At 30.8% G+C, this 15,462-nt stretch overlaps 1 protein-coding gene across 3 annotated transcripts in view; it reads left to right on the top strand.

The window, feature by feature from the left end:
- LOC129959478 (G patch domain-containing protein 2-like) overlaps positions 1–15,462 on the top strand; it is a 45,003-nt gene that overhangs the window by 12,388 nt on the left and 17,153 nt on the right. For all 3 annotated transcript variants that reach the window (XM_056072326.1, XM_056072327.1, XM_056072325.1), the window contains one exon: positions 9,596–10,418. In XM_056072326.1, coding sequence (XP_055928301.1) covers positions 9,604–10,418 — 815 coding nt within the window. In that variant the 5' untranslated portion in view covers positions 9,596–9,603. The remainder of the gene's footprint in view (positions 1–9,595; positions 10,419–15,462) is intronic.

The following is a 15,462-nucleotide window of genomic DNA, read 5'->3' as shown; positions in this document are numbered from 1 at the left end:
TCGGTATCCCGGTATTGCAATCCCTAATCACTAGTGTTATTATTTTCAATAATATGTAAAGACATATAAATATTATTAGTATGCAAGTTGGTAATAATTTTTCCATTTTGAAATATTTTATTTTTGTCACAATCTATAATTAATTTATATAAACTACAATCTGGAAGTTCTAAAATGATATATGGTAAAGGATTGTCCATAATATATAATTTGATTTTCTGATTTATTTGACCAATTTTTAAATATATGTCACAAATTTGGGTTAATTGGAACGTTCCATGTGCTTGTTTGACTCTAATAGGGTTTATATTTTTTCTTGTCAAATTAAGTTTTTTTACAATATCTGCAGATATAATTGAAAGAGTGGATCCTGTGTCAATAACAATATTTACATTACTATGAGGGTTATAAACACTTTCCAAGTTAGCTAGACTTGGTAAAGTTGAGATGTGTCTGGACACTAATAATTGTCATTTTTCCAGATTTTAACAACATTAAAGTATATTTCAAATAAAAAACATTATAAATTTATGCATAAAATTTTAAAGAATAGGCTTGATAAAAAGCTAAAAATTCAATTTTTTAAATAATACTATAAAAATGTAACTTGCAATAATTCTAAAATTCAAAAATGAAAATCAAAAGAAAAGAAAAACACACAATATAAATCTTGATTTTCACCGTTGAGTCGGGAAACACTAAACACTTTTTTGAAGAATTCTCACTTTTTTAATTAATCACAAAAATGCAATTTTGAGCACTGGCACTGGCACTACGGCAGGTGACTATTATTTTGGTGATGATAATATAACAAGGAAATGATGTCGAGATCGGGATTATTCAGCATAGGTGAGGAGCCAGGAATTTTTTATGATGACAAGGAGCCCCAATTCCTTGAAGATATAAGGAGCACGCACATGACGATAAGAAGCACAAACACAAGGATATCTATTGAAGAGCAGAGCAGGAATGTCGGATGAGATCACAGGTTACGAAATGCAGGGGATTCAACGGGAACTAGACCGGACCCTGGACCACTGTATACGTGAAACGGTGTGGCCTGAGGTAGCCGAAGGAGACGGCGGTGAAACAGCTTCGCCACGGAAACATTGCAGCTGGGCGAACTTGCACCGAATCATTCATCTTTGAAGCACGGCGAGCGCAATGTAACGTTGGAATCTCACCCGTGGATTTAATTTTAATTCTTTTAGTTCATTTCATAATTTTTCACAGGAAACTATCCTTGTCGACAAGGAGTCGAAATATCGACTCCTTGTCGATATTTTATACAAACTGCATTATGCTTTATATATATATATAAACTTATGTTGTACACTATTTTGTGAAGGAGCAACAATCGAATGCATGCTAAGGCACAGTGACAGGTGCTTATATCTCCAGTTTTTACAGTCAGAATTTTAATGATGAAGATCCAGTTTAGTACAGTCAATAACTTTTAACTTATTGAACTGAAATGATATGGTGTTCAAGCCCAATTAAATTTTATTGATAAATGAATAGGAAAGTTGAACAAGTTAATACCATAATTCATATATTACCAAATCATAAACTTCATTAAAATTTTTTTAATGTCTTCCTGATATATAGCTATTATCTTAATGGATTTTAATGAAAACTGTGCTTTTACAATGTAAGAAGAAGCTCAAGGCTATCATTGGATCTCGGATACAAGCATTATTCATCCTATCACAATTTATTATAAGGATGCAAGTGATGGAAAACTGATTCTTGCATCACAACTGATGGCCTAAAACATGAGTATAGTATATGAGATCCAAAAAATTTTAATCATCGTTCTGGAATATAATTACCCACATATAACAAAAATTCACTACTTCAATAACGGATACACTGAATAATAAAAAAATAATCTTCAGGAATATGTGTTTGCACAAGAAGGATTTTCAGTTTAAATTTAAAGCCCAGGTAACATTTTTTGCAGCCAGTCACACACACACAAAAAATGATGGAAAGGGAGTACTTCAAATGTTTAACTAGGAAGGAAAATCTTCAACAACATTTGGATGGACTGCTTATTATAGCAAATGCACTTATCAAATTTTGCAAATTCACTATTAAAACATTAATTTCCTTTGCATTTCTAAAGAAGTGGTTGATTTGAAAAGTTACAACAGAGCTATCGGAATCTGCTTGCAACAATATCATTCCACAACTTTTGACCTACAGATGACTTGGTAATGATGGATGTTAAAAAATATCAGCTGTGACAAAAAACCTGCTCTCACTTTCAACTTATGTGACAAGTAGCAAACTTTGTTTGACAAAATGGAAAATTATATCCTGATTATTTTATTGGTTGTATTTATGTGAATATATGATATTTTGGTATGGTGAGTGCAAAAGAAGATACATCTCTGTAAATTTTTACATTCTCATGAACTATCAGTATCATTTTTTCTAACCCAAGATAGGAGATATGTGTGCAATACTCATTCCTCATATCATTGCAACCTCCCACCAAAATAATGAATCAGCAGAAATTACCAGTTCTCTCATGAATGCATGGTACATGTTCAATGAAATTTTAAAAAACTTGTTAGAAAATTAAAAAACAATGGAAATAGAATTCGAAATATTTTTTAATAGTGAAATTTGAAATAGTACTTCTTTCATTTAAACAAATGTTGTAAATATGTGCTTAATTTTGCCATTAAAATTTTTACTTTGTTAGTTATTTACTTTAAAATCTTGATTCTTAAAGCCAAATTTGTAATCTTGTCTATAGTACACAATAGTGGCTACTTTTCATAGTTTGGTAATGCAAGCAAAATGGACGTATTTAAACTGAAGATTTGAATTTAATTCGCTATAAACTAACACTTCAATTTAAAATTAATCTTTCCTACATGGTAAAAAATAATTAAACTTTAAAAAACCATTTATTTCATATTTTTATGTGCCAGAGAATTCTTTTAAAACCAGAATAATTTTTTAAAAAATTATCCTTTTTGCTTTGGAATTTACCCCATTTAGTATAAAACTCTGCATTTTATTTAAAAATATAAAATAAAACTAGGATTTTTTTTTCTGAACATGTATATGTATCAGCTGATTTATTTTTTCCAAATTCCTTCTATATTAATGTATATTCATAAGAATTTTCATCAAGTTTGGTTGATAAATGAGGAAGATAGTTTCTTTTCTTTAAAAGAACTTATTTTGATACTTAGGCCTATTTGATAAAAATTATGAAAAACTTTTAACAGGTTGTAAGACCTAAACAATTTGAGATGAAACAAAAATATTTTGTATGCTTATTTAAATCTATAAAAGAAACAAACATACGGAATTTAATCAAAATCTAAGATCAAGGGTGTCAGATCACATTTTTTGGTTCATTTGATATGATATGGCCCAGCATTATTCCCTTTAAATCTACTGAATATTGAAGATTCTAATGTGACAGAACTACATATGATATTTATCAAAAGTGTGCATGTATTGTATCTATACATTGATTCGTCATTCGGCAATAACTATACGGCGATATAGCTCATGATCTTAACTAAAATTTATTTTAAGAATAGTGCCTGAAAAATTATGATAAAGTTTAGCTTTTGAACATTTTGAATGCATCCTATTTTCAGAGAAATACAGTATATTATGTATCCTAGATTTCTTTTTTGCACATGTTAATATATTAATCCATTTATAATTTAGTTCTATGCAATTTGCTTATGTTAGCTCGTTTTTATTAAAAGTTTGTTTACGTGCAATTTTTAAGAAACAGCAAAAAACCACAATAAAAAATACTCCGAATATTTCCAGTTACTTTGTTAGATTAATGTTCCATTTCGAAGCTTCAATTTTTTACCCGTACATTTTTAAATTTCAACAATTACTGCTTTTAGACATGTTAACTGATTTGCAGCTTAGTTGTATGTTATTTATTTCTCTATTTTAAAAATATTTTTTTCCAGTAGTGACTTTCGATGTGTCTTTCCTTCCAGTAGTGTGCCGATTTTCGATTTATCAGGGAAAAAAAAAAAAATGATTTTTCGATGCTAGTTTTTGAAAAATATCGATATCATGATCATGAATAATGGTTCACGATACAATAAATCGATATTCATAATTAATTTGCGTTTTCGTTTTGGTTATCCGTTTGTGTTTATTTCTGTTGCTCCTCATTCTATTTCACCATCATAAATAATTTTTGTTAATATTTTTATAAATACTGTCATATTCTACTATATAAAAGTACTTGTTTTAAGCCTCTCATTTTGGAATAAACTTGTTTTCTGTTCCCTAACTGAATGATACCATTATGGAAAAATAATTGCAGTTATCAGAATATTGTTGACTGACCTTTGTTTCACCGCTAAATATTCATCTTCAGAAATAAAGCAAAAAGGATTCATTCAGACTAAATCCACAATTTTATTCGCAGCTCGCATTTTCACACTCAAGTTTACTCGCATTAAAAAAAAAAAAAAAAAAAAGTGCCGTTATATCTCCGTTATCGCCTTGCGGATGAATTGCTTGCTGAACTCCTTTCAAAACTAGTTTGTGTGCTCGATCCTTCTTGATCGAACTTCTAGTACTTACCGAATTTTTGATGCATATCGGATTGCCGATACTTGTCCAATTTTCCATATTTGTTGTATTTTCGATACGTCGAATTTTGACGTAAAATTTCGAGATTTCGATTGTGATCGAATTTGCATGACTTTTACAAATATTTTTAGGGTAATTCAAGGCATTGTTTTGCATAATGGTGAAAATATGTGTTGTGCTTTTCTCTTTTATTGTGCATGCTTTTCTGCAGTATGTGCTTTTATATTTCTAAAAATGTATAATTTTTCTTGTTTTATATTTTTGAAAAATGCTGTTTTCCAATTTCATTATACATTTTTAATTACAATAAATTTTTTTTTTATTTAAGATAAAGACTTAATTTAAAGATTTTAATGAATAAATTTTATTACTCCAATTTATTTCACTTTATGTGATTGGATTATATGTTGCGCTTTTTGATAATTTTCACGCAGTTTAAATGAGTTTTCTTTCCTTTTTTTTTTTTATTCATGTTCTTTTTTATTTTCAAATACACGGTATTTTGAATTGATTTAAAAATTCCTGCATTCAGTTGATTTGAAAAATTTTTTGTAAAATTATTATTTTTCTGTTTTTAATGTAAAGATATTTTAGTAATGATTTTTCAATCTTTTAACTGTTTTTTATAAAATACTTTTTTCACCACCACGCCCCTTTATTTTATTTTTTTATGTTTTATTTCGTTTTAAATTTTATAATATGCCAAAATGTTGATGGAATACTTAGAAATAAAAGATAATTAGCTAGAATTTTAATATTCAGAAACTCAGCTTTGTACTTGAGTGTTGGTTATTTTTCATTGAGTTTATATTAATGATGATATACACTCATGTCCATAAATTAAGGATAATTCAGAATCACGCGGAAATGGAACTCTAAAATACATATATCACTCGTAAAATGACTACAAACATCTTCAAAAATCATATGCAAATTGCAGATGACATCGATAGTACGTCACAATGACGAGAGTGTAAGAGAGTGATGTTTAAGGAATACAGGCAAAAAAATTAAAATTGTTCGCAAGCGCTTTATTAGCCTTTCAGTGAAATAACCGCCTAGTTATGACACAAAAGACGCATTTGGATGATATTTCACGTGGTAGAATTTTCGGCCGTCTGGAATGTGGGCATACCCAGCTGGAAGTATCCGAGGAACTTGGAATCGCCCAGAGTGTCATCTATAGGCTTTGGCAACGATTCCAAGATGATGGTAATGTGAGTAGACGTTACAGCACAGGTCGACCCCGAGTTAACAACGCCGAATGAGGACCGGTATTTGGCAGTTACTGTCAAAAGAAAGAGACGGAGCATAGCATGAGACCTATCTCTTCAACAACTGGTGCGCCAGTTTCAAGGCAGACCGTGTACAGACGCTTAGAGCAGATTGGTCTATATGCTCGTAGGTAGGGATTGCAATACCGGACCAAAATTTCAATACCGGTATTCGGTATTTTTTAGATCTTAATACCGGGATACCGGTTTTAATACCGGTATTAGAAATTTTAGAAAAAGATAGAAAACACAGGTGTTTCTTTGTTTTATTTGCCAGTTTTTTTAGAGAGTGTAAATATCACAAAAAATAATTTGTAACTTATAAATTATAACAGTGTATAATCACCAAAAAGTAAAGAAACATCTTATTTATTTAAATCACAGAAAATGTGTAAATATCACTATTCAGTCTGTGGTACTATTACGAATTTTTGAAATGTGATCTTAAAAAACATAATGCATCAATTGTACTGTCATTAAGCCTGAAAAGTAATTTTGTGTAAAAATGACCTGCTGTCGAAAACGATTTTCGGCATCTATGCTAGTTGGTGGTACTGTTAGCAATGCGCGATATATTTTTTCCAAATATTTACCTCTAAATTCCTCATCTTCAAATAAATCGATTTCTCATCGGATGATTTAGGATATAGCTGATTTCTGTATTGTATTTTGGTTCGTTGAAATTTTTTTATTTATCGCTAATTCTAATTTTTGTTCAAGAGACAATTCCTTTTCACTATCGACAGTAGTGACATCATAATCTTCGATAATTGAACCGAATTCTTCTGAATGTGGATGGGTTTGTGGGTAAAAAATTTTAAGAAAATTTACTCTCAACGTAATCAGATTTGAGTTGGTTATTTTATTTTCTTCTTTTTCATTTTCATTTGTAAAATCATTATAATTACGCAAATACCATAAGACATTTTCTATTTCGGTATACCTTTCTTCTGTGCGATTTTTCAATGCAATATATAATTCTTCAGATAGTGATGTATGCTGTTCTTTCAGTGACTGCAACATGAAATTTATTGTTGCATTAGCTGTTAATAAATTAGAATCTCTCCGACATAATGCCTAAATAGTCAGTTTTATTGAAAGTAGAGCTGTTATAGTTCTGGATATTAAGTCGAATTCACTATCTGAAAAATTAATTTACAGGTTTAAGTCGATTATTGCTTTTTGGATTGGATTTCTCAGTTTCAAAAATCGTTCCATCATTAGGAGTAAACTGTTCCAAGGTGTTTTAGAATCTAATATTAACATATATTCTGTTTTATTTTCAGTTAGTATATATTTTATTAATATATCCTTTTTATAGGGGAACGTTTAAATATCTTAACAATTTTTCGAACTTTATAAATTATAGGAAGAAATTCTTGATAGGTTAATATTTCATCCTCATTAGCAATATTTTCTTCAACAATTGCATCATCATTATCTTCATTGTCAATATCACTCTCACTCTTACTTTCTTCAAAGTTGGAATCCGTAGTTTCTATATCCACAGTATTTGGATTGTTCTGTTCTTTATTTTTTTGGTATAATACATCTATTACTCCTAATTGAATTCCATGTGAATAGCTCAATTGCTGATTTGCATCAATCCACTTTCCAACTTTTTTCATAACTGTTGCTCCATCAAGTCGTTATGGGTAGAATATCTTCTTTCAGGGATAATCCATGTTTCGTTACTTCAGATTTAAGCAATTAATTAAGCCATTAATTAGCTAAGTAATTTCGCCCGTTAGGGTGACATAAAAATAAAAACGTATACCATTTTGCTATAATTGCGATCCCTGAACATATAGTGGTGACAATTTTAAAAATTTCTAGTAAATACCGGAAAACCGGTATTTAAACTTGTGAATACCGGTATTTCAAAATTTTACAAATGGCTCAAAATATCGGTATTCGGTATACCGGTATTGCAATCCCTACTCGTAGGCCTGTGAGATGTGTTCCACTGACTGCAACTGACAGTCGCCTGCGGTTATTCTGGATTAGAGAGCATGCATTGTGGACACCGCAACAGTGGGCTTGTGTGATGTTTTCCGACGAGTCCAGGTTTAGCTTGCAGTCTGATTCTCGACGAACTTTCAAATGGAGAGCGCCAGATACCCGTTAACACCAAGAGAACATCATTGAACGACACCGTTACGGTGGTGCAGGATTGCTCGTTTGGGGAGTAATTATTCTAGGTTCCATAACTGACCTGCATGTTCAAATTGGAGCCCAGACAGGCCAAATCTATCGCGACGTTATTCTGGAACAACATGTATGTTTGTTTCGGAGCGCCATGGGCGCAGAATTCGTGTTTATGGATGACAACGCCCGCCCTCACCGTGCAAATATCGAAAACGAATGCCTTCGATCGGAGGGTATCATCCTTATGGACTGGTCAGCATTCTCACCTAACTTGAATCCAGTAGAGTATATGTGGGACATGCTTGGCCGACCAGTTGCAGCCCGTCAACCACCTCCTACATGTTTACCGGAACTTCGGAGAGCATTACTTAATGAGTGGTGTAATATTCCCCAAGATCAGATCGATAATTTGATACTCTGCATGCCTAGGCGTTGTACGGACTGTATTGCATCGTCTGTGAGACATACTATGCATTAACCATCATACCAACCATGTAATATTGGTTTTTGGAAATAGTTTTTTTTTTTTTTTCGTAATTTGCTCCAGGGAGCAAAAAATCGCAATTTTTATTAATGATATCAAACATACAGCATCTTTGTTGCTCTTTACCTTTTGTTTAATAAATAGGCATTATAAATAAGTCGCATTTGTTTGGCTTCTGACTTTCTTTTCCTGATCTTGCATTATCCTTAATTTATGGACATGAGTGTATGTCATATTTTTCTTTTATTTGAACATGATCAGGACCTTTTCTAAAATTTTTAATGTATTACATCATTTGTCCGTAAATAAATTTATCCTCCATAATATTTGTTATTAATGTTTTACTCGGAATTACTATGTTTCGTCTCTTTTTGAGTTTTGGAATAGTAAATTGGATTATTAATATTATTATATAACATACCTGTTGTTAAAATTCTAGTGCATATTTAAATTAAATCTGCCAATAATACTATTAAAATAAGAATAAAAATTTATATAATTCATATACAAAATTAATTTTTCAAGACATCAGATTTTGAATTAATGATTTATTAAAAGTACTTAATTGTAAAAGGCATTATTATGTCGTCGTCCCCCCCCCCTTTTTTAATGAAGAATGAAAGATACTGAAGTTTTTTTTTTTCACTTCAAAGTTATTAGTAAAAGGGGTGAAATGTTCAAAAATTTTATATTGAAAAAACGCAATATTATAAATTTTAATATGCAGACATTGCTTTGGCATTTATACACTTTATTAAAGGGATTTTAACGCAGTTATTTTCTATTTTTATTCAAAAGAAAATGAATATTTTTATTAACTAAATTGAAACTTCCTTTCATTTGGTGACGTTCTGATCATTCAGTATGTTAATAGATGCTATTTATAACTTATGATAGCTATAAATAAATAATGATAGCGTGATATATCGATATTTGTTGGACGATGATGAAGTCATTGCCCAGCCTTTTAGTTAATGGTGTGAATAGACAGCTTTAATGTATGAAAGCAGTATTTAGGATGCATGATTATACTTTAAAATTATTTTTGTTTGCTATATATTCATACATTTATTGTTTATGTATATTTCAGGTTTTTCCATGGATAGGCCAATTATCCAGGATATAGAGCAACTGCATTTTCTTTCGTCATATTATTCTGATACAATGGATGAACTTTCTAAAGATCTAAGCAATGCTTTAGATGAATCTTCTGATCGTCGAACACATGAGAGTAAAACAAGACGAAGTAAAGCATGGAAATGTCGCTCACAAATAAAATCTAAGAATAGATTTATATTAGGAAATAGCATTCCAAAATCAAGTCCAAAAAGTGAAGATTCTGATTCCAGTCTCGATGCCTGGATTCATGGACAGATGGATTTTTCTGTTAATGATTCTTATCATCATACAGACTCTGATGATAGAGATAATAATGTTAATCATGTTGATTACCATTTGACTTCATGGAGACATTGTTCACCTAATTTAGTGGAATCTGATTCTGTGAATGAAAATCACTATCCCTCTAAAGAACCTCGTAGGAAAAGAAAATTTAAGCGAATGACAGTTGATCCTCCATTTGTGACTGACCATAACCCCTCCCCGAGTGCTGTTACATTTACTCAGAAAAATAAACGGTTGCGTAATCTTAAATCCCCAAAACTTCCCAAAATTTCAGCTAAACTTTCCAAAATAACTGTTTCTCAGTTATCTTCTAAAATGGAAAATTTTTGTATGGAGTTTGGGAATGCAGCTACTTCTAGTGGCAAAAGGAAGCGATGTGCTCATGAAAGAAGTGTGGAATGTAATGGATGTGGCTGTAAAGCCACTGTTTCGTCCAAAGATAATTCTGAGTTCTTAAAGATTTCTTCTAATCCATTCCATCGCCTGGGGCGTCGTAATTCAAAATCACAGTGAGTGATTTGACATATTTCTAGATTATTTTGTAATTTTTAAAAAAAAATAAATACATTATTAAATTTTTTGCAATATTAAAGGCAACAGCTAAGTGCAATATTAAATGTTTTTAATTTTAAAAACATTTTTACAGAAATATCATTGGAAATTATTTAGAAATCAAATTACTATTAAGCTGACAAGTTTGAATTTTTTAGGGGTGGGGTGAATCTGCGGTATGATTTTTAATATATTCATTAGGTTGTTCCTGTAAAATTCTACTTTTTTAATTCTAATTTTACTTTTAAGGAAACACTCTGAAACTTGTTACTGTTGAGATTTTGGTGAAGAAATTAGAATATCTTCTTTTATCTGTTGTCATGTAATTAAAAGAAAAGATCTGCAGTTTCCTTGTACCACCCAATGATTTGTTATTTACGTTTTTTCTTATTAGTGATCAAATACTAATTATGCATCAGATAACTGAGTAGGGCATGAAATGTTATTTGCATATGTTAATGATTCTGTTTCAGAAGTATCTCAAATTAGTAGGACCTTTAGATCTACAGGTTAGTTATTCAAAATAATTCAACGTGCTATTGCATAATCATTTGTATTTTCAAAATGTTATTTAATTTCAGCAAAAACACATTTTAAACTTGCACATTTAACATTACAGACTTCAAGAGAATACATTACTATACAATGCTTATAATTTCGATTCTTATTCGATCAATGACTGAGCAAGTCTGTGTAGGCTTCAAGGATATGTCACTAACTTCAGTTCATTTTCCTATAGAGAAGACTTCTTCACATCCTCTCCACTTTTTTTGGTGAGTTACTCAAAGACATACAAAATTCGTTGAAACATACCAGGAACATTGATATATTGCCCATATCGTATAAATTTACATCTAATGGTTCTGTATTGGAAGAAGTGTCAGAAAATCTTCCTTACATGCAGTTTGAATTACATTCTTTTTTCATGTTTCTGGAGCAAATCAATATTTTTAAGGGAACTGGGGCGTTGTTGACTACGAAAATTTCTTTATTCACAAATTAACTTTCATTTGAACCCCTTTATTCACAAATAAAATGAACTTTCATCTATATGTAGTATAAAATGAAGTCTCCTGAAAGCGTCTGTATGTTTGAAAGAGAAAAAAAATCGAGAAATACTTAACTGATATTGGAGATATTTGTACCATTTTGTAGGGCATTTATCGGGGAAGGTTTTAGTATACTGAAGTCATATCAAAATAAAAAAAAGGAGTTTTATAGTTGCGATTTTAATTATTTTCCTACTATAATTCGCGCATGCGTAAAACAGCATTATCTATGCTTTGCACTTATCCGGGCATGAGCGGAAACCTCAAACTGAACAAGCCAAATAGCAAGAGCCGTGGTATGCATACGTCTTTGTTTACGTCTGATTTTAAACAGTGATTCAAAACTCCTTTTGTCCCCAAAAAGGAAATCCAACCTTGGCCGGAACACATTAAATGCTAAAACGCTTCGTTTGTTGCGCGGTAATGAAAATGTAGAGGAAAGAAACGTTCGGTTAGCGAATATCAGAGAAAGAATGTCCACACTTAGGGAAGGGGTGTCTTCTGTTGAGCGAAGTAACTTTCTCTCTTTAAATTGCACTGCAATTGAATTACAGAGACAGAATGAATTAGACTTAAGTTTAAAGCTAATATTTCCTCTTGGATGTTATGCCATGGGCAACGCTGTCGGGTACTGCTAGTTTGTGAATAAAGGGGAAAATTTCGGATACATAGAATGAATGATTTATTTTAATTACGAAACATTATTTGTTTCTTAAAGTATTTTTTAATGGCAAATCAAAATTGTGATGCGATTGTTTCCAGATTCATAATTGCACTCGGGGGGGGGGGAATGTAAGTAAAATCACTCAAAAATTGGTATAATATATGAGTATAGATTTAATAATTACAGTTAACTTATTTTCATTTAAATAATAGCCTAGTAATAGAAATTCCAAGAAAGTAATGAATGTCTTGTAACTTGAAAATCTAAAAAAATACATGATATTTTGCCTGATAAATAATCACTTATAATAAGTAAATTCACTCAAAAATTGGCATAATATACAAGTATTGATATAATAATTATAGTGAACTTATTTTCTTTTAAATAGCCTAATAATAAAAATTTCAAGAAAGCAATAAATATCTTGTAACTTGAAAATCTTTAAAAAAAAAAACATGGTATTTCGCATGATAATAGCCTCTAAATTTAATACTACTGCGTTGGAAGAAAAAAAAAATATTGGTTTAGTAGACTCATAATGGTTGCAAATATGGTTGTATAAGATTTCATACTGTTGTAATAAGCATAATGTGTTCTTTGTGTATCGGTATTTGAAGAAAACATGTTTCAAGAAAAAGGCAAAAAAAACTTTTCTTTCTACCATAGGAGTTCCTGTTAGAAGTTAATTTATAAACTTTCGACTTTTTTCGCCTATACAAATTATACATATCCGTAATCAGTGAAATGCCCCCAATTTTATTAGTTTAAAATTAAGAAATCAATTTTTTGAGGATAAAAATGTTTCCTTAAATACTTAATTTCAATGCAAAAACAGACTATTCAAAGAAACTCCAGTCCGTCTTTTTTCCTTAATGGCGCAAACTCTTCCATCTCACCCTTGTAGTACATCTACTATTATTGCTGAAGGTCGGTTAAATCGTCGGCTTGGTCTACCCCTTCTAGTTATAAATCTCTAATATGCTGTTAGAATTTACAAATCAGGCAAAAATTAAAGCTGCATATACTTTCTTATTTGCATTTACAGAAGCATGAAATTCTGAAGTTTCTAGAATGATCAAATAGCTTGAGATATTTATCAAAGGGGGCGTTAGCATTGGGGCAAATGGGGCTATTGTCCGCCCCACTCGATGGTGAGAGATTGAGAGTTTTGTTGGCAAAAGTTTTCACCACTTCAGGACGATTGTGGAGACCTGTTCATTAACGATTATGATAATTTAAAAACCATCTTAAAAGTAATATACTAAAAGCAATTGAAATGTCCAAATGCAGTTTAAAAAATCTGACAACAAGGTGACAGATAAATAAGATGTCGCATTTTGCGGATAATTTTTGGTCGGCCCATTAAGAACTCTATGCGATGGATGGCGACGACGTTAAGTTCGCATATTTTTCTGCAGAAAAGAACAGAATCTGAATTTTTTTTTAAAGCTAAGTAATACTTTACTATAAATAATACTGTTTTTTTAAAAATTATATGTAAAATGAATTATGAGTTATTTTGTAGCCAAATTAGAGAAACCGTGTTTGCTCCTTTGTCGGATTTTGTCCCCTCCCCTCCCCGTCCGGAAACTTCTGCCACCACCTCTGATTTTTACTCTGTTATATCAGTTAGTTTACACATATCAGCTAGCCATTTACAAAAATTCCTTAAGAAAATAACTTAGGAGTATTTCATCTCAAGGAATTTTGCTTTTCCAAGTTTTGGTAACAGAAGTTTGTGAACTAAGTGACTGGGGTTAACACACCAAAGGGTTCAAATATTTGCCGCACAAGAGACGACATTAATCTTTTAGTAACTTTGATTTAACAAGTGAAGGTTTTAAAACTAATATTAGACCTTAGGGTATCATTATCAAGATCTCATATCAGATCTAAAGCACAAGTTATACAAGAACTTATTCACATGGAAAGTTCAAGGATGGAAGTAAGCATTTAACATTACCTTTTTGTGCCGTTTAAATGAAATATGTTTATACACTAACATCATTCAGTTTTCAACATGAGAGGAAAGAATTAATTTTTGTATAAATCGGAAATTTGTGAGGAGCATGATTTAGCAAATATTCTGTTGCTACACTTAAAATGAATGAATTAGAAATAACTCCAAATGCTATTGTACGTTGCTTATTACTAATTTCTCCTTTTTTTACTAGGATAGAAAAAAACGATTATAGGCACATGACATCATGGCACAATCTAAATTTTAAGAAAAGCCTGTTCTGTTTATGTATTTAAAATGATCTGGAACATTCTGTAAGTATCTATATGGAATATCAAGTAACAATTTGATGAAATTAGGTCCAAGGTTTCTCATTCTGAAACATCAAAAACTGGTCTTATCTTAAAAGTTTTTCTAGAGTTTTTAATAACAGATCTATGCAGAGAGAAATGTTTTTGTTTTATTCTAATCCTGACACTTTTTCAATAAGTTTTGAATTTTCCCTTTATGGAATATTTCTTTTTTGTTTTTGTTATTCTGCACCCTCAATGTAGCTTTCTCATGTCATTTTGAGACTAATTTTTTATTACCTAGAAAATATGAAGAACTTAATTTCGACTGTAATTCCACTTTGTACCTGTCATAGGGAAGAACAGCTAATATGTCATGAAATTCTTCAGTCACTCGTCAAATGCTTTCTTTTTAAAAAATTTTCAATGGAATCACGAATACCTGTAGAATAGATTTTCTATAATTCTTTCAAAAACAAAGGCATCATTAGAATGCAAAGACAGAACTGTTTGCACAGATTCCATAACTGTGTAATTATTACCGGAATGAAGTCTATTTTCTTTATCAATAACAGTGCTTTCTAATTGTGTATAAACTGCAGCTAAACCATAACTTAACTGAGTCCACGTTCCTAATAATAATTTCTCTGTTAAATCTGCCTTTATTGAAAGCCGAATTTTTGAAGATTTCCTGTTGTATTAACTAAGATGCAAAAAAAACTTCATTGCAACATTTGAAAGAATCTTTTATATTGTTAATTTCTTTTGGATGAATATTGTTTTTTAATGGAACTGTTTCTTTTTCCTCCAACAGACCATGAATCATCCTATCATATCTGAAAGATTTTAATTTCAAGCACTTAATAATTCTTTTACTTACAAAAGAAAGGTTATTGATGCAATACGAGTCTCCGAGTTCGTTATAATTTTTGTGCAGATTGTATTTTTTTATTTTCGTTATGATGTTTTTTTGTTTGATTTTAAGCTAAAAGATACTCAGGGTTCAAATGAGATTTCTCACAAATTATGCAGTTTTGC

Source organism: Argiope bruennichi, chromosome X1, assembly GCF_947563725.1.
Source record: "Argiope bruennichi chromosome X1, qqArgBrue1.1, whole genome shotgun sequence".
In the NCBI taxonomy this organism is placed as follows: domain Eukaryota; kingdom Metazoa; phylum Arthropoda; class Arachnida; order Araneae; family Araneidae; genus Argiope; species Argiope bruennichi.
This window is presented reverse-complemented; position numbering and strand designations above follow the sequence as displayed.